This window comes from Salmo salar, chromosome 14 (assembly GCF_965601325.2).
Source record: "Salmo salar chromosome 14, fSalSal1, whole genome shotgun sequence".
NCBI classification, from domain to species: domain Eukaryota; kingdom Metazoa; phylum Chordata; class Actinopteri; order Salmoniformes; family Salmonidae; genus Salmo; species Salmo salar.
Window position 1 is genome coordinate 51,352,501 of NC_138304.1, and position 20,555 is coordinate 51,373,055.

Here is a 20,555-nt window from a genome sequence, read left to right on the forward strand (position 1 = left end):
TCAATAAGCCCATGTCACCTAACGTTTTTAAATTGCTATCTAAACTTAGTAATCATGGCGGAATCACCGGCCGGGGGGTGGGGGGTCCTCATTTGATTTTGTTGATCAGTCTCACATTTCTCTCCACCCCATGGAAAAATGTGTAGAATTAAAGGAAATTAGCATTTTGTAGTATCGATGTAGGTGGGGGGTAATATGGATGTGGGTAGGGGGGTAGTATGGATGTGGGTGGGGGGGTAGTATGGATGTGGGTGGGGGGTAGTATGTATGTTGGTGGGGGGTAGTATGGATGTGGGTAGGGGGGTAGTATGGATGTGGGTGGGGGGTAGTATGGATGTGGGTGGGGCGTAGTATGGATGTGGGTGGGGGGTAGTATGGATGTGGGTAGGGGGTATTATGGATGTGGGTAGGGGGTAGTATGTATGTGGGTGGGGGGTAGTATGGATGTGGGTAGGGGGGTAGTATAGATGTGGGTGGGGGGCAGTATGGATGTGGGTGGGGCGTAGTATGGATGTGGGTGGGGGGTAGTATGGATGTGGGTAGGAGGTAGTATGGATGTGGGTGGGGGGTAGTATGGATGTGGGTGGGGGGGTAGTATGGATGTGGGTGGGGGGTAGTACGAATGTGGGTGGGGGGTAGTATGGATGTGGGTAATGGGGTAGTATGGATGTGGGTAATGGGGTAGTATGGATGTGGGTAGGGGAGTAGTATGGATGTATGTAGGGGTTTAGTATGGATGTGGGTAATGGGGTAGTATGGATGTGGGTAATGGGGTAGTAAGGATGTGGGAATGGGGTAGTATGGATGTGGGTAATGGGGTAGTATGGATGTGGGTGGGGGGTAGTATGGATGTGGGTAATGGGGTAGTATGGATGTGGGTAGTGGGGTAGTATGGATGTGGGTAATGGGGTGGTATGGATGTGGGTAGGGGGTGGTATGGATGTGTGTAATTGGGTAGTATGGATGTGGGTGGGAGGGTAGTATGGATGTGGGTGGGGGGTAGTATGGATGTGTGTAGGGGGTAGAATGGATGTGGGTGGGGGAGTAGTATGGATGTGGGTGGGGGGGTAGTATGGATGTGGGTGGGGGGTAGTATGTATGTGGGTGGGGGGTAGTATGGATGTGGGTGGGGGGTAGTATGGATGCGGGTAGGGGAGTAGTATGAATGTGGGTAGGGGGTAAGGGGGGGGTGTGGGTGGGGGGTAGTATGGATGTGGGTGGGGGTAGTATGGATGTAGGTGGGGGTAGTATGGATGTGGGTAGGAGGGTAGTATGGATGTGGGTGGGGGGTAGTATGGATGTGGGTAAAGGGGTAGTATGGATGTGGGTGGGTGGTAGTATGGATGTGGGTAATGGGGTAGTATGGATGTGGGTAGTGGGGTAGTATGGATGTGGATAGGGGTAGCATGGATGTGGATAATGGGGTAGTATGGATGTGGGTAGGCGGGTAGTATAGATGTGGGTAGGTGGATAGTATGGATGTGGGTAATAGGGTAGTATGGATGTGGGTTGGGGGGTAGGGGGTAGTACGGATGTGGGTGGGAGGGGTACTATGGATGTGGGTATGGGGTAGTATGGATGTGGGTAGGGGGTAGTATGGATGTGGGTAATGAAGTAGTATGGATGTGGGTAATGGTAGTATGGATGTGGGTAGGTGGGGTAGTATGGATGTTGGTGGGGGGGTAGTATGGATGTGGGTAGGGGGAGTATGGATGTGGGTGGGGGGGTAGTATGGATGTGGGTGTGGGGTAGTATAGATGTGTGTAATGGGGTAGTGTGGGTGGTGGGTAGTATGGATGTGGGTAGGTGTAGTATGGATGTGGTTAATGGGGTAGTATGGATGTGGGTAATGGGGTAGTATGGATGTTGGTAATGGGGTAGTATGGATGTGGGTAGGGGAGTAGTATGGATGTGGGTATGGGGTAGAATGGATGTAGGTGGGGGGTAGTATGGATGTGGGTAGGGGGGTAGTATGGATGTGGGTAGGGGGGTAGTATGGATGTGGGTAATGGGGTAGTAGGGATGTGGGTAGGGGAGTAGTATGGATGTGGGTAGGGGGTTAGTATGGATGTGGGTAATGGGGTAGTATGGATGTGGGTAATGGGGTAGTATGGATGTGGGAATGGGGTAGTATGGATGTGGGTAATGTGGTAGTATGGATGTGGGTGGGGGGTGGTGTGGATGTGGGTAATGGGGTAGTATGGATGTGGGTAGTGGGGTAGTATGGATGTGGGTAATGGGGTAGTATGGATGTGGGTAATGGGGTAGTATGGATGTGGGTAGTGGGGTAGTATGGATGTGGGTAATGGGGTAGTATGGATGTTGGTAATGGGGTAGTATGGATGTGGGTAAGGGAGTAGTATGGATGTGGGTAGGGGGTAGTATGGATGTGGGTGGGGGAGTAGTATGGATGTGGGTAGGGGGGTAGTATGGATGTGGGTAATGGGGTAGTAGGGATGTGGGTAGGGGAGTAGTATGGATGTGGGTAGGGGGTTAGTATGGATGTGGGTAATGGGGTAGTATGGATGTGGGTAATGGGGTAGTATGGATGTGGGAATGGGGTAGTATGGATGTGGGTAATGTGGTAGTATGGATGTGGGTGGGGGGTGGTGTGGATGTGGGTAATGGGGTAGTATGGATGTGGGTAGTGGGGTAGTATGGATGTGGGTAATGGGGTAGTATGGATGTGGGTAATGGGGTAGTATGGATGTGGGTAGTGGGGTAGTATGGATGTGGGTAATGGGGTAGTATGGATGTTGGTAATGGGGTAGTATGGATGTGGGTAAGGGAGTAGTATGGATGTGGGTAGGGGGTAGTATGGATGTGGGTGGGGGAGTAGTATGGATGTGGGTGGGGGGGTAGTATGGATGTGGGTGGGGGGTAGTATGTATGTGGGTGGGGGGTAGTATGGATGTGGGTGGGGGGTAGTATGGATGCGGGTAGGGTAGTAGTATGAATGTGGGTAGTGTGGGTGGGGGTAGTATGGATGTGGGTAGGCGGTAGTATGGATGTGGGTGGGGGGGTAGTATGGATGTGGATAAGGGGTAGAATGGATGTAGGTGGGGGGTAGTATGGATGTGGGTAGGGGGGTAGTATGGATGTGGGTAGGGGGGTAGTATGGATGTGGGTAATGGGGTAGTATGGATGTGGGTATTTGGGTAACATGGATGTGGGAATGGGGTAGTATGGATGTGGGTAATGGGGTAGTATGGATGTGGGTAGGGGAGTAGTATGGATGTGGGTAGGGGGTTAGTATGGATGTGGGTAATGGGGTAGTATGGATGTGGGTAGTGGGGTAGTATGGATGTGGATAGGGGTAGCATGGATGTGGATAATGGGGTAGTATGGATGTGGGTAGGCGGGTAGTATGGATGTGGGTAGGTGGATAGTATGGATGTGGGTAATAGGGTAGTATGGATGTGGGTTGGGGAGTAGGGGGTAGTACGGATGTGGGTGGGAGGGGTACTATGGATGTGGGTATGGGGTAGTATGGATGTGGGTAGGGGGTAGTATGGATGTGGGTAATGAAGTAGTATGGATGTGGGTAATGGTAGTATGGATGTGGGTAGGAGGGGTAGTATGGATGTTGGTGGGGGGGGTAGTATGGATGTGGGTAGGGGGAGTATGGATGTGGGTGGGGGGGTAGTATGGATGTGGGTGTGGGGTAGTATAGATGTGTGTAATGGGGTAGTGTGGGTGGTGGGTAGTATGGATGTGGGTAGGTGTAGTATGGATGTGGTTAATGGGGTAGTATGGATGTGGGTAATGGGGTAGTATGGATGTTGGTAATGGGGTAGTATGGATGTGGGTAGGGGAGTAGTATGGATGTGGGTAGGAAGTAGAATGGATGTAGGTGGGGGGTAGTATGGATGTGGGTAGGGGGGTAGTATGGATGTGGGTAGGGGGGTAGTATGGATGTGGGTAATGGGGTAGTAGGGATGTGGGTAATGGGGTAGTATGGATGTGGGTAGGGGAGTAGTATGGATGTGGGTAGGGGGTTAGTATGGATGTGGGTAATGGGGTAGTATGGATGTGGGTAATGGGGTAGTATGGATGTGGGAATGGGGTAGTATGGATGTGGGTAATGTGGTAGTATGGATGTGGGTGGGGGGTGGTGTGGATGTGGGTAATGGGGTAGTATGGATGTGGGTAGTTGGGTAGTATGGATGTGGGTAATGGGGTAGTATGGATGTGGGTAATGGGGTAGTATGGATGTGGGTAGTGGGGTAGTATGGATGTGGGTAATGGGGTAGTATGGATGTTGGTAATGGGGTAGTATGGATGTGGGTAAGGGAGTAGTATGGATGTGGGAATGGGGTAGTATGGATGTGGGTAATGGGGTAGTATGGATGTGGGTGGGGGGTAGTATGGATGTGGGTAGGGGGGTAGTATGGATGTGGGTAATGGGGTAGTATGGATGTGGGTGGGGGGTAGTATGGATGTGGGTGGGGGGGTAGTATGGATGTGGGTGGGGGGTAGTATGGATGTGGGTAGGGAGTAGTATGGATGTGGGTAGGGGGGTAGTGTGGATGTGGGTGGGGGTAGTATGGATGTGGGTAGGGGGTAGTATGGATGTGGGTGGGGGGGTAGTATGAATGTGGGGGGGGGGGGGGGTAGTATGGATGTGGGTGTGGGGGGTAGTATGGATCCACTATCTCTGGTAGGTCATTATACTGTTACCTCCTCCTCTCCTCTCCTTTCCCCTCCCATTCCTCCTATCCTCCACTCTCTCCTCTCCTCTCCCCTCCCCATTCCTCCTATCCTCCACTCTCTTCTCTCCATCTCCTCTCTTCCCCTTCCCATTCCTCCTATCCTCTACTCTCTCCTCTCCTTTCCCCTCCCCATTCCTCCTATCCTCCACTCTCTCCTCTCCTCTCCTTTCCCCTCCCCATTCCTCCTATCCTCCACTCTCTCCTCTCCTTTCCCCTCCCATTCCTCCTATCCTCCACTCTCTCCTCTCCTCTCTTCCCCTCCCCATTCTTCCTGTCCTCCACTCTCTTCTCTCCTCTCCTCTCTTCCCCTCCCCATTCCTCCTATCCTCTTTCTTCTCTCCATCTCCTCTCTCTTTCCCTCCCCTCATCCTCCTATCTTCTTCCCCACACCTTCTCCACACCTGTTTAGCTGTGGTTCTATCCTGAGAGGCCTGTGATAGGCCGTCCGTTATATGATCATTGTCCAACGGCAGAGCAGCACAGTTGGTCACAGAGCCGCCGGTCGCTCCGAGGGGACATGAAATCACTCCACTGTATCACACCAGCCCATCTGCTCTGTTGCCGCCACTCTCTGTGTGTGTGTGTGTGTGTGTGTGTGTGTGCGTGTGTGTGTGCGCGCGTGTGTGCACTCAGATCGCCACCGCTCTACTGATGAACTCTGGAGTTCCTGGCACACACACCGTTTCAGTTTCAAACACACACACACACACACACACACACACACACACACACACACACACACACACACACACACACACACACACACACACACACACACACACACACACACACACACACACACACACACCCTATTCCCCCTTGATTAGTGTGGGGGAGCTTCAGCATACACAGTCTTTGATTTACGACAAGTTTGGTTAGTGAAGGGACCTGGTGAGTGGCGTGATGTGAGGGAGAGTCTGTCTGTCTGTCTGTCTGGTCTTCTCTCTGTCTATCTCTCTTCTGTATGTCTGTCTGTCTGATCTTCTCTCTGTCTATCTCTCTTCTGTCTGTCTGGTCTTTCTCTGTCTAGCTCTCTTCTGTCTGTCTGGTCTTCTCTCTGTCTAGCTCTCTTCTGTCTGTCTGGTCTTCTCTCTGTCTAGCGCTCTTCTGTCTGTCTGGTCTTCTCTCTGTCTAGCTCTCTTCTGTCTGTCTGGTCTTCTCTCTGTCTAGCTCTCTTCTGTCTGTCTGGTCTTCTCTCTGTCTAGCTCTCTGCCCGTACGTCTGTCTGTATGATTGTACAGTATGTGAGTGTGTGTAAATCTGAGGAAGTCATTTTCGCCCAAAGGCTAAGTCCCCAAACCCATCACTGAGGCGTCTCATTTAAAGTGATCCAATAACGTAATGGGTTTTGGTTTAAATCAGTCCCACTGGAAAGAGAGACAGCAGTGATCTCCAATCTGGGATCGTCATTAGGGATTTACTAGAGGGACTGTCAGAGAGACGAGAGACAAACCCAGAATTCTTCCCTCTCTCTCGCTCTCTCTCCTCTCTCTCTCTCTCTCTCCTTCTCTATTTTTCTCTCCTCTCTCTCCTTCTCTGTGTATCTGTCTACTCTCTCCTCTCTCTCTCCTCTCTCTCCTTCTCTGTCTATCTCTCTCACTTTCTGTCTCTCTCTCTCTCTCCTCTCTGTCTCTCTCTCTCTCCTCTCTCTCTCCTTCTCTCCTTCTTGTTCTCTTTCTGTCGCTCTCCATCTCTCCCTTTTCTCTCTCTTTCTTTCTCTCTCCGTCTCTCTCTCTCTCTTTCTATTCTCTGTCTCTACACCCCCAGAGTGTTACTCGATACTCCAATCTCATTTTAGCTCTGTAATGACAGCAAACACTTTAGAATGAGGAAATTGAATTAGGTTTGCTGTGTTTTGCTGTGTGTCTGTGTGTGTGTGTGTCACATTTATTCCTCATCAAAATTACTATTCTAACATAACAGCTCCATTGTTTTGGTTTCATCCTCGATGTCCTCCTTTCTGCTTGTCTAACGATGTGAAGAGTGTAATTGAACGACAGTGATGATACTGATGGTGGGGGGAGGGGTGGGGTGGGGTGTGTTGTAATGTTAACACAGATAATATAGAGTCTGACTGATCCTTCCAATGGGGTGAGTGTTGTTCTCTACATAGAAATCTACCTTAACAGTGGGATTGTCATGGGTGTCACAGGGTAAAGACCAAGACGCAGCGGGAAAATATATTCTCATCTTCTTTTTATTTGGTGAAGAAGGAAAAACACAATAAACATATACAAAAACACAAACGAACTGGACAGTCTTGCAGGCACACCGCTAAACAAGCACAATCTCCCACAAAATCGCATGACAAACAAACTCCTAATTATAGGACCTTCAATCAGAGGCAACAATAACCAGCTGCCTCCAATTGAAGGTCCAACCCCAATTAACTACACATAGAAATACAAAAGACTAGATAGAACATAGAAAATATACTAACATAGACTAACAAACCCCGAACCACATAAACCAAACACCCCTCTACCTAAATACATAGCCCCAACCACATGAAACAAACACCCCCTGCCACGTCCTGACCAAACTACAATAACAAATAACCCCTATTACTGGTCAGGACGTGACAGGGATGATGAATTATCTATCTTTAGTGGACTGCCATTATCTTTTCATTAGCAGATGTTGATAAAAAAATATCCTAGCTTTCATTTTTTTTTTTTTTTTGTCCCGTTTCTTCTTTTTGAGAGACATTGCAGAATGTTAGATGCACCATTTACTTATATTTTTGCTTCATGTTCTTTCAAACATTTTCAGGTTTGAGTTCTGACTGTATCTTTCCTCCTTTACGGAATATTAATTTGCACTCTTATCGATGTGAGAATGAGAAGGATAATGTAATAAGTAAGATCTGTTGATAAATTACATTTCCATTTGCGGCTACCCCTAGACCATAGACCCCAAACTAATATGGACCGAACCTCATTTTGACTCGAGAGGGACGTGTAGAAATTGAATTTTGAAGAGGAGAAATGTGAGATGTCACTTGTATGCTGTGACCATTTCCTAGACTTTTTATTCATTGTACTGGTCGTAGGTTGCAAACTTTAGACAAACTTAAGACTCACAGACCACCTTAAATGCTTTGCAACTGAATCACCTAACTGGATACGTACAATAACTGAAGTATCTGTTACCGTGTTCTGTTCTGTTACCATGGCGTGTCTGTTCTGTTACCGTGGTGTGTCTGTTCTGTTACCGTGGTGTGTCTGTGTTACCGTGGTGTGTCTGTTCTGTTACCGTGGTGTGTCTGTTCTGTTACCATGGTGTGTCTGTTCTGTTACCGTGGTGTGTCTGTTCTGTTACCATGGTGTGTCTGTTCTGTTACCGTGGTGTGTCTGTTCTGTTACCGTGGCGTGTCTGTTCTGTTACCGTGGTGTGTCTGTTCTGTTACCGTGGTGTGTCTGTTCTGTTACCATGGTGTGTCTGTTCTGTTACCGTGGTGTGTCTGTTCTGTTACCATGGTGTGTCTGTTCTGTTACCGTGGCGTGTCTGTTCTGTTACCGTGGTGTGTCTGTTCTGTTACCGTGGCGTGTCTGTTCTGTTACCGTGGCGTGTCTGTTCTGTTACCGTGGCGTGTCTGTTCTGTTACCGTGGTGTGTCTGTTCTGTTACCGTGGTGTGTCTGTTCTGTTACCGTGGCGTGTCTGTTCTGTTACCGTGGCGTGTCTGTTCTGTTACCGTGGTGTGTCTGTTCTGTTACCGTGGTGTGTCTGTTCTGTTACCGTGGCGTGTCTGTTCTGTTACCGTGGCGTGTCTGTTCTGTTACCGTGGTGTGTCTGTTCTGTTACCGTGGTGTGTCTGTTCTGTTACCGTGGTGTGTCTGTTCTGTTACCGTGGTGTGTCTGTTCTGTTACCGTGGTGTGTCTGTTCTGTTACCGTGGCGTGTCTGTTCTGTTACCGTGGCGTGTCTGTTCTGTTACTGTGGCGTGTCTGTTCTGTTACCGTGGCGTGTCTGTTCTGTTACCGTGGCGTGTCTGTTCTGTTACCGTGGCGTGTCTGTTCCGTTACCGTGGTGTGTTTCTGTCAAGCAGGTGAAGTGCTGTAAGTACTGGCCGGACGACACAGAGATCTACAGAGACATCAAGGTGACGCTCATAGAGACACAGCTACTGTCAGAATACGTCATACGGACCTTCGCTGTCGAGAAGGTGAGACTGCTACTCCGGGTCGGCCGTGAGGGGGGCAGCGGGGTGCTGAGGGATTATTTAAGATACTCTTTGAAGAGGGATGGTTTTCAGATGTTTTCGTAAAATGGGCAGGGACTCTGCTGTCCTAGCTTCAGGGGGAAGATGGTTCCACCATTGGGGTGCCAGGACAGAAAAGAGCTTGGGAAGGTTGAACACCAGGCGGGCTGCAGCATTCTGGATAAATTGCAGGGGTTTGATGGCACAAGCAGGGAGCCCAGCCAACAGACAGAAAATTGCAGTAAACCAGGCAGATTTATTTTTTATTTCACCTTTATTTAACCAGGTAGGCAAGTTGAGAACAAGTTCTCATTTACAACTGCGACCTGGCCAAGATAAAGCAAAACAGTTCGACACATACAACAACACAGAGTTACACATAAACAAACATACAGTCAATAATATACTAGAAAAATAAGTCTGTATACAATGTGAGCAAATGAGGTGAGATAAGGGAGGTAAAGGCAAAAAAAGGCCATGGTGGAGAAGTACGTACAATATAGCAAGTAAAACACTGGAATGGTAGATTTGTAGTGGAAGAAAGTGTGAAATAGAAATAATGGGGTGCGAAGGAGCAAAATAAATAAATATAAATAAATACAGTAGGGGAAGAGGTAGTTGTTTGGGCTAAATTATAGATGGGCTATGTACAGGTGCAGTAATCTGTGAGCTGATGACAAGTACCTGGATTAGGATGACTACTACCACATTACTACTGCTACACTACTTCTACATTACTACTACTACATTACTACTGCTACACTACTTCTACATTACTACTACTACTACTACTACTATTACACTACTTCTACATTACTACTACTACTACTACTATTACACTACTTCTACATTACTACTACTACTACTACTATTACACTACTTCTACATTACTACTACTACTACTATTACACTACTTCTACATTACTAATACAACTACTATTACACTACTTCTACATTACTACTACTACTACTACTACTGCTACACTGCTTCTACGTTACTACTGCTACACTATTTCTACGTTACTACTGCTACACGACTTCTACATTACTACTACTATTACACTACTACTACACTACTTCTACATTACTACTACTACTACTACTATTACACTACTTCTACATCTACTACTACTACTACTACTACTACTACTAGACTACTTCTACATTACTACTACTACTACTACTACTACTACTACTACTACTATTACACTACTACTACATTACTACTGCTACACTACTTCTACATTACTACTACTACTATTACACTATTTCTACATTACTACTGCTACACTACTTCTACATTACTACTACTACTACAACTACACTACTTCTACATTACTACTACTACTACTCTTACTACACTGCCTCTACATTACTACTACTACTACTACAACACTACTTCTACATTACTACTACTTCACTACTACTACGTTACTACAATGTTAATACTACTACATTACAACATTACTGCTATGCTAATACTACTACAGTACTACTACTGCCACTACTACTATATTACTACTACATTACTATATTACTACTATGTTAATACTTATACATTACTGCTACTAATATTACTACCTTACTACTATGTTAAAACTACTACATTACTACTACATTCCTACAACTACTACTACTACTACTACTACACTACTACATTACTACTACTACATTACTACTACACTGCTACTACTACTACACTACTGCCTTACTACTACTGCATTACTACTACTACATTACTACTACACTGCTACTACTACATTACTACTACTATATTACTACTACTACATTACTACTTCTACTGCTATTACTACACTACTACTAGTACTACATTACTACTACTACATTACTGCATTACTACAACAACAACTGTACTACTACATTACTACTACATTCCTACTACATTACTACTACAATACTACTACTATTATATTACTACTTTACTACTGTATTACTACTAAGACTACATTGCTACATCACTACATTGCTACTACTACATCACGAGATTACTACTAGATTGCTACTATGTTAATACTACTACATTACTACATAACTACTACATAACTACTACTACTACATTACTACTACTACATTACTACTACTGCTACTACATCGCTACATCAATACATTACTACATTATTATTACTACTATGTTATTACTACTACAATACTACTAGTAATACTACTACTACATTACTACTAATACATTACCACATTACTACAGCTCTGTTCCCATATCCACACTAACATACTACTTGAAGCTACGTATTGGACATTTCGTATGCTAGTGGGGATGTTACATAAACTAGATTTTCTCGGGCCACAGAGACACTCTTGTTTGAATACCTCGTACAAACATTACCCTCTCACAGGACTAGAGGAAGCAGGCCACGTTTAGCAAACAGAAGATGTAATCGAGAGAGAGAGCCGGGTGAAGATGCTAATGCTACTCAAACACATGCTTCAGGAGTGCACAGTTCCAGTCCTCGAAGGACAACTGGAAGTTGACTGAAGAACAGTGTATTTTTGTGTCCGTCTTTGACTGTCTGTTTTTCCTCCTCCAGAGAGGAGCACATGAGATCCGGGAGATCCGTCAGTTCCACTTCACAGGGTGGCCGGACCACGGGGTGCCCTACCACGCTACTGGCCTCCTGGGCTTCGTACGTAGGGTGAAGGCCAAGACACTCAGCAACGCTGGACCCATGGTCATCCACTGCAGGTAGGAATCTACCCCCTTTCTCTGTCTCTCTCTGTCTCTCTCTGTCTCTCCATGTCTCTCCCTGTCTCTCTCTGTCTCTCTCTGTCTCTCTCTCTCTCTGTCTCTCTCTCTCTCTCTCTCTCTCTCTCTCTCTCTCTCTCTCTCTCTCTGGGCCTGGGGCTCTTGCCTGACAACCTTATATCTAATCCTTCCAACCCTGAATGCGTAACTTAAGCTTTCATGGAGAGTGTTACTGGCAATTATACATTTGCATACAGTATTTGAAATGTCTGTCTCATCTCTCTCTATCCCTCTATGTCTCTCTCTCTCTCTCTGTCTCTCTGTCTCTCTTTCTCTCTCTATCCCTCTGTCTCTCTCTCTCTATCCCTCTCTCTGTCTCTGTCTATACATTTTTCAATTCAATTCAAAGAGCTTTATTGGCATGGGAAACATATGTTAACATTGCCAAAGCAAGTGAAATAGATAATAAACAAAAGTGAAATAAACACTGAACAGTAAACATTACTCACCTCTCTGTGTCTCTCTGTCGCTCTCTCTCTGTGTCTCTTTGTTGATCGCTCTCTTTCTCTGTGTCTCTGTTGCTCTCTCTCTCTCTCTCTGTGTCTCTCTCTCTCTGTGTCTCTCTCTCTGTCTCTCTCTCTGTGTCTCTCTGTTGGTTGCTCTCTCTCTCTGTGTCTCTCTGTCGCTCTCTCTCTGTGTCTCTCTGTTGGTCGCTCTCTCTCTCTGTGTCTCTGTTGCTCTCTCTGTCTCTCTCTGTCTCTCTGTGTCTCTCTGTGTCTCTCTCTGTCTCTATGTGTCTCTGTTGCTCTCTCTGTCTCCCTCTGTCTCTGTCTCTCTCTGTCTCTCTCTGTCTCTGTGTCTCTGTTGCTCTCTCTCTCTCTGTCTCTCTGTGTCTCTCTCTCTGTGTCTCTGTTGCTCTCTCTCTATCTGTGTCTCTCTGTTGCTCTCTCTGTCTCTGTCTCTCTCTGTCTCTGTCTCTATAGCGCGGGGGCGGGCCGAACAGGCTGTTTCATAGTGATTGACATCATGCTGGACATGGCAGAGAGAGAGGGCGTGGTGGACATCTATAACTGTGTCAGAGAGCTACGCTCCAGGAGGGTCAACATGGTGCAGACAGAGGTACAGTACAGACAGACAGACAGACAGACAGACAGACAGACAGACAGACAGACAGACAGACAGACAGACAGACAGTTATAACGGGTTGTTTCTACTACTGTCTCTGCCAAGAGGCCCAGGTGCTAGTACACCTGCCCCACAAGCACAGAGTTGGTGGTTCAAGCCCCACTCTGGTTGTTCCCCTCATCTACACTAGTAATGCAGGTCACCCATCTCATTTACAGTAGTAATGCAGGTCACCCATCGCATTTACAGTAGTAATGCAGGTCACACATCTCATTTACAGTAGTAATGCAGGTCACCCATCTCATCTACAGTAGTAATGCAGGTCACCCATCTCATTTACAGTAGTAATGCAGGTCACCCATCTCATCTACAGTAGTAATGCAGGTCACCCATCTCATCTACAGTAGTAATGCAGGTCACCCATTTCATTTACAGTAGTAATGCAGGTCACCCATCTCATTTACAGTAGTAATGCAGGTCACCCATCTCATTTACAGTAGTAATGCAGGTCACTCATCTCATTTACAGTAGTAATGAAGGTCACCCATCACATTTACAGTAGTAATGCAGGTCACCCATCTCATTAACATGTGTAGTTATGCAGGTCACCCATCTCATTTACAGTAGTAATGAAGGTCACCCATCTCATTAACATGTGTAGTTATGCAGGTCACCCATCTCATTTACAGTAGTAATGCAGGTCACCCATCGCATTTACAGTAGTAATGCAGGTCACCCATCTCATTAACATGTGTAGTTATGCAGGTCACCCATCTCATTTACAGTAGTAATGCAGGTCACCCTTCTCATCTACAGTAGTAATGCAGGTCACCCATCTCATTTACAGTAGTAATGCAGGTCACCCATCTCATGTACAGTAGTAATGCAGGTCACCCATCTCATCTACAGTAGTAATGCAGGTCACCCATCTCATCTACAGTAGTAATGCAAGGTCACCCATCTCATCTACAGTAGTAATGCAGGTCACCCATCTCATCTACAGTAGTAATGCAGGTCACCCATCTCATCTACAGTAGCAATGCAGGTCACTCAACTAATTTACAGTAGTAATGCAGGTCACCCATCTCATCTACAGTAGTAATGCAGGTCACCCATCTCATCTACAGTAGTAATGGAGGTCACCCTTCTCATCTACAGTAGTAATGCAGGTCACCCATCTCATCTACAGTAGCAATGCAGGTCACCCATCTCATTTACAGTAGTAATGCAGGTCACCCATCTTATCTACAGTAGTAATGCAGGTCACCCATCTCATCTACAGTAGTAATGCAGGTCACCCATCTCATTTACAGTAGTAATGCAGGTCACCCATCTCATCTACAGTAGTAATGCAGGTCACCCATCTCATCTACAGTAGTAATGCAGGTCACCCATCTCATTTACGGTAGTAATGCAGGTCACCCATCGCATTTACAGTAGTAATGCAGGTCACCCATCTCATGAACATGTGTAGTTATGCAGGTCACCCATCTCATTTACAGTAGTAGTGCAGGTCACCCATCTCATCTACAGTAGTAATGCAGGTCACCCATCTCATCTACAGTAGTATTGCAGGTCACCCATCTCATCTACAGTAGCAATGCAGGTCACCCATCTCATTTACACTAGTAATGCAGGTCACCCATCTCATCTACAGTAGTAATGCAGGTCACCCATCTCATCTACAGTAGTAATGGAGGTCACCCTTCTCATCTACAGTAGTAATGCAGGTCACCCATCTCATCTACAGTAGCAATGCAGGTCACCCATCTCATTTACAGTAGTAATGCAGGTCACCCATCTCATCTACAGTAGTAATGCAGGTCACCCATCTCATCTACAGTAGTAATGCAGGTCACCCATCTCATTTACAGTAGTAATGCAGGTCACCCTTCTCATCTACAGTAGTAATGCAGGTCACCCATCTCATTTACAGTAGTAATGCAGGTCACCCATCCCGTCTCGTCACCTCAAATCAAATGTTATTTGTCACGTGGTTCGTAAACAACCGTTGTAGACAGTGAAATGCATACTGACGGGTCGTTCCCTACAATGCAGAGAGAAAAACATAGAACAAATAACAACACGAGGAATAAATCCACAACGAGTAACAATAACTTGGCTATATACACGGGGTACCAGGCTATATACACGGGGTGCCAGGCTATATACACGGGGTGCCAGGCTATATACACGGGGTACCAGGCTATATACACGGGGTGCCAGGCTATATACACGGGGTGCCAGGCTATATACACGGGGTGCCAGGCTATATACACGGGTGTACCAGGCTATATACACGGGGTACCAGGCTATATACACGGGGTACCAGGCTATATACACGGGGTACCAGGCTATATACACGGGGTACCAGGCTATATACACCGGGTACCAGGCTATATACACCGGGTACCAGGCTATATACACGGGGTACCAGGCTATATACACCGGGTACCAGGCTATATACACCGGGTACCAGGCTATATACACGGGGTACCAGTACCAAGTCCAAGTGCAGGGGTCCAAGGTCATTGAGGTAGCATTGAGGGATAAAAGTGACTAGACAACAGGATAGATATTCACCGCACACAGAGGTGATAGAGGCGGTGTCAACGACAGCTAATTAAACAGTCCTCATCTGGTTCAACACACGGCCTCATCGTTCCCTGACTACATTATGTCTCTGGGTACTCGTCTATGACATCATCATCCCTAGAGTAGAATACACAGACTGGACTGGGTGGCAGGCTGGCTGGCACAAGTCAATACAATACGAAGGGTAATACAATATTTTTTACTGGTTTGTAAAACGAGCAGGTTTTAGCTCAATGATGAGGTTTTGGGGGAACAACATCCAGGCAGTGTCTTCTAACTTTATATACCAGGGTAGAATTGTGTTGAGTTAGGGTTTCTACTGAAGGACTTTGTGAACAGGGACCATCTGGAGCCGTCCATAGTGGGGCTGAATGCATCATTTCACCCTAATTCCTTTTAAATCACAGGCGTCATTGGATTTAACGGTGGAAAATGTTTCATAGATGAAGACGGGCCGATTGTTACTTCAGCAACTGGAGAACAAATGAGTGACTGACTGACACACACTCCCCAAGTTCAGGGTGGGGGTGGGGGTAGTGTAGGGGTAGTGTAGGGGTGGGGGTAGTGAAGGGAGAGTGTAGGGGTGGTGGTAGGGGTGGGGGTAGTGTAGGGGTGGTGGTAGTGTAGGGGTGGTGGTAGGGTGTGGGGGTAGTGTAGGGGTAGTGTAGGGGTGGGGGTAGTGTAGGGGTAGTGTAGGGGTGGTGGTAGGGGTGGGGGTAGTGTAGGGGTGGTGGTAGGGGTGGGGGTGGTGGTAGTGTAGGGGTGGTGGTAGGGGTGGGGGTAGTGTAGGGGTGGGGGTAGTGTAGGGGTGGTGGTAGTGTAGGGGTGGTGGTAGTGTAGGGGTAGTGTAGGGGTGGGGGTAGTGTAGGTGTAGTGTAGGGGTGGGGGTAGTGTAGGGGTGGTGGTAGTGTAGGGGTGGTGGTAGGGGTGGGGTAGTGTAGGGGTAGTATAGGGGTGGGGGTAGTGTAGGGGTGGGGGTAGTGTAAGGGTAGTGTAGGGGTGGGGGTAGTGTAGGGGTAGTGTAGGGGTGGGGGTAGTGTAGGGGTAGTGTAGGGGTGGGGGTGGGGTAGTGTAGGGGTGGGGGTAGGGTTGGGGGTAGTGTAGGGGTAGTGTAGGGGTGGGGGTAGTGTAGGGGTAGTGTAGGGGTGGGGGTAGGGGTGGGGGTAGTGTAGGGGTGGGGGTAGGGGTGGGGGTAGTGTAGGGGTGGGAGTAATGTAGGGGTAGTGTAGGGGTGGGGGTAGTGTAGGGGTGGGGGTGGGGGTAGTGTAGTGTAGGGGTGGGGGTAGGGGTAGAATGGGGTAGGGTGGAAGTAGGGTGGGGTGGCGGTAGGGATGGCGTGGTGGTAGTGTAGGGGTAGTGTAGGGGTGGGGGTAGGGGTGGGGTGGCGGTAGGTTTGGCGGTAGGGGTGGGGTGATGGTAGGGGGGAGAGGTGGGGTAGGGGAGGGGCCAGGGGTAGGGTTAGAATGGGGTAGGGTGGGAGTAGTGTAGGGGTGGGGGGGGCTGGGCTGGGCTGGGGGGATTGTGTGGGTTAATCCCTCGTAGGTGTTTTAGTTCTTTGGCACGGTTCCTAACCCCGCGGCCACCCACTGCCTTTCAGACATGCTGCTTCAGTCTGTCTGTGGAAATTCACATTTGCAATAAACACTTTGTTTTTTTTTTAAATATACTGAGCCAAAAATATAAACGCAACATGTAAAGTGTTTCATGAGCTGAAATAAAATATCCCTAAAATGTTCCATAAGTACAAAAAGCTTATTCCTCTCAAATTTTGTGCACAAATTTGTTTACATCCTCTGTTAGTCAGCATTTCTCCTTTGCCAAGATAATCCAGCCACCTGACATGTGTGGCATATCAAGAAACTGATTAAACAGCATGATCATTACACAGGTGCACCTTGTGCTGGGGACAATGAAAGGACACTCTAAAATGTGCAGTTTTGTTGTACAACACAATGCCACAGTGTTGATAAAGCGTGTAATTGGCATGCTGACTGCAGTAATGTTCACCAGAACTGTTGCCAGAGAATTGAATGTTAATTTCTCTACCATAAGCCGCCTCCAATGTCATTTTTGAGAATTTGGCAGTACATCCAATCGGCCTCACAACCGCAGACCACATGTAACCATGGTAGCCCAGGACCTCCACATCCGGCTCCTTCACCTGCGGGATCATCTGAGACCAGACATCTGGACAGCTGATGAAACTGAGGAGGATTTCTGTCTTTAATAAAGACCTTTTGTGGGGAAAACTGATTCTGATTGGCTGGGCCTGGCTCCCCAGTGGGTGGGCCTATGCCCTCCCAGGCCCACCCATGGCTGTGCCCCTGTCCAGTCATGTGAAATGCATAGATTAGGGGCCTAATGAATTTAATTGATTGATTTCTTTATAATGTAACTCAGTAAAGTCTTTAAAACTGTTTCATGTTACGTTTATATTTTTGTACAGTATATTTTCTGCAACTGAGCTTTGTTTACAAGTTAAAACGGGCGTAAAAAAAAATATATAATAATAATTTGTGATTAGTTTTAGTCACCATGTTGTTTCCTTGTCAGCAGAACCTTTCAAGCTGAAATCATTAATTGTGAAACAGCCATGCCACCATTTGCAATATTACAACAACAAAGAAGCTACTGCAAATAACGAACACAGTCACCCCCCCCCCCCCCCCGCCATATTTGCACGCGCGATAGAAGAGCCTAATTTTGTGGCGCTATTTCTCCCTACTGCTGCGGATTCCATCTTTAAGGTTAAAGTTCTGAATAGAACACTCAGGCTCACTAACAAGGTTCTGAAACACCTCCTGCTGCTCGTTAGATGACATCATCGTGTCACATGTCGTGTCTATTAATTAGTGACCTCACTGTCGTCGTAGGTATTGGTCCAAAAGTGACAGCGGACCGTTCATCTAAAATGTCACTTCACAACTGGTTTACATCAAGCCTTAAGCCGTGGCTGTCTACTCGGCTGGGTGTGTGGATGTAGGGGGAAGGGGAGAGGTTGGTTGTGGCTGCGTTGGGTGGGTGTGTGGATGTAGGGGGAAGGGGAGAGGTTGGTTGTGGCTGCGTTGGGTGGGTGAGTGGATGTGAGGGGGGTGGCTGCGTTGGGTGGGTTGGGTGGGTGAGTAGATGTGGGGGGGTTGGCTGTGTTGGCTGCGGTGGGTGGGTGTGTGGGGATTGGAGTGAACCTGTTATACCCTTCTGCTCTGTTCTCCGTCACTTTAAGGTGAACAGGGAATTGTGCTTATTTTTTAGATGAATTCATTGGTCTCAATTTAGACCCTATTATATAGGCCTTATTACTGAAATGGGTTAAATACTGTAGTTGTTGTTTTACTTTCCATTCTAACTTTCTGGTAATTTCCTCTCTTTCTGTATGCTGATTGTCTGTTATTTTATATTGTCTCGTTGTGTCCATTTTTATGCTTTTCCCAGGAGCAATATGTCTTCATTCACGACGCCATCTTGGAGGCTTGTCTTTGTGGTGACACCACCATTCCGGCCAATCAGCTGCGCTCGGTCTACTATGAAATGAACCGATTGGACCCCCAGACCAACTCCTCCCAGATCAAAGAGGAGTTCAGGGTGAGAATGTGTTCCATTGGGATCTTTCCTCAGTTAGGCCAGCAAGTAGTGGAATGGTGTCAAATGCATCAAATACATGGTTTGATACAGAAGTTGTCCCACACTGACACTTTTACAGTGCATTTTTCCACATTTTGTTACTTTACAGCCTTATTCTAAAATTGATTAATCTTTTTTTTTTCTCATCAATCTACACACAATATCCCATTATGACAAAAGTGAAAACAGGTTGTAATACATTTTTGGTAATTTATTAAAAAATGTATTTAAAAATAAAAAAAACTTATTTACATAAGTATTCAGACCCTTTTACTATGAAACTTGAAATTGAGCTCAGGTGCATCCTGTTTCCATTGATCATCCTTGAGATGTTTCAACAACTTGATTGGAGTGGATCTGTGGTAAATTCAATTGACTGGACATGATTTAAAAAGCCACACACCTGTATATATATACGATATTTTGCTTCCCAAACTTGTTGGCTGCTTTTCCTTCACTCTGCAGTCCCACTCATCCCAAGCCATCTCAATTGGGTTGAGGTCGGGTGATTGTGGAGGCCAGGTCATCTGATGCAGCACTTGTGGAGGACTGCTGTATCGCCCTGTAACCACTGTAACGCACTGTAACCCACTGTTTCGCCCTGTAACCCACTGTAACCCACTGTTTCGCCCTGTAACCCACTGTATCACCCTGTAACCCACTGTAACCCACTGTATCACCCTGTAACCCACTGTAACCCACTGTATTTCCCTGTAACCCATTGTATCACCCTGTAACCCATTCTATTGCCCTGTAACCCACTGTAACCCCCTGTAACCGACTGTAACCCCCTGGAACCCACTGTATCACCCTGTAACCCATTGTATTGCCCTGTAACCCACTGTAACCCCCTGTAACCGACTGTAACCCACTGTATCACCCTGTAACCCACTGTAACCCACTGTAACCCACTGTATTTCCCTGTAACCCACTGTATCACCCTGTAACCCACTGTATCACCCTGTAACCCACTGTAACCCCCTGTAACCCACTGTAACCCCCTGTAACCCATTGTATCACCCTGTAACACACTGTATCACCCTGTAACCCATTGTATTGCCCTGTAACCCACTGTAACCCCCTGTAACCCACTGTAACCGCCTGTAACCCACTGTAACCCCCTGTAACACACTGTATCACCCTGTAACCCACTGTAACCCACTGTAACCCACTGTATTTCCCTGTAACCCACTGTATCACCCTGTAACCCACTGTATCACCCTGTAACCCACTGTATCACCCTGTAACCCACTGTATCGCCCTGTAACCCACTGTATCACCATTTAACCCACTGTAACCCACTGTATCGCCCTGTAACCCACTGTATCGCCCTGTAACCCACTGTAACCCACTGTATTTCCCTGTATTGCCCTGTAACCCACTGTTACCCACTGTATCGCCCTGTAACCCACTGTTACCCACTGTATCGCAATGTAACCCACTGTATCACCCTGTAACCCACTGTAACCCACTGTAACGCCCTGTAACCCACTGTATCGCCCTTTAACCACTGTTTCACCCTGTAACCCACTGTATCGCCCTGTAACCCACTGTAACGCCCTGTAACCAACTGTAACTCGCT

The 20,555-nt window shown here is 47.0% G+C and overlaps 1 protein-coding gene across 5 annotated transcripts in view; it reads left to right on the top strand.

The window, feature by feature from the left end:
• LOC106595545 (receptor-type tyrosine-protein phosphatase mu) overlaps positions 1-20,555 on the top strand; it is a 716,546-nt gene that overhangs the window by 613,205 nt on the left and 82,786 nt on the right. For all 5 annotated transcript variants that reach the window (XM_045694495.2, XM_045694499.2, XM_045694501.2 and 2 more), the window contains 4 exons: positions 8,761-8,877; positions 11,478-11,632; positions 12,616-12,751; positions 18,785-18,934. In XM_045694495.2, the coding sequence (XP_045550451.1) occupies positions 8,761-8,877; positions 11,478-11,632; positions 12,616-12,751; positions 18,785-18,934 (558 nt within the window). The remainder of the gene's footprint in view (positions 1-8,760; positions 8,878-11,477; positions 11,633-12,615; positions 12,752-18,784; positions 18,935-20,555) is intronic.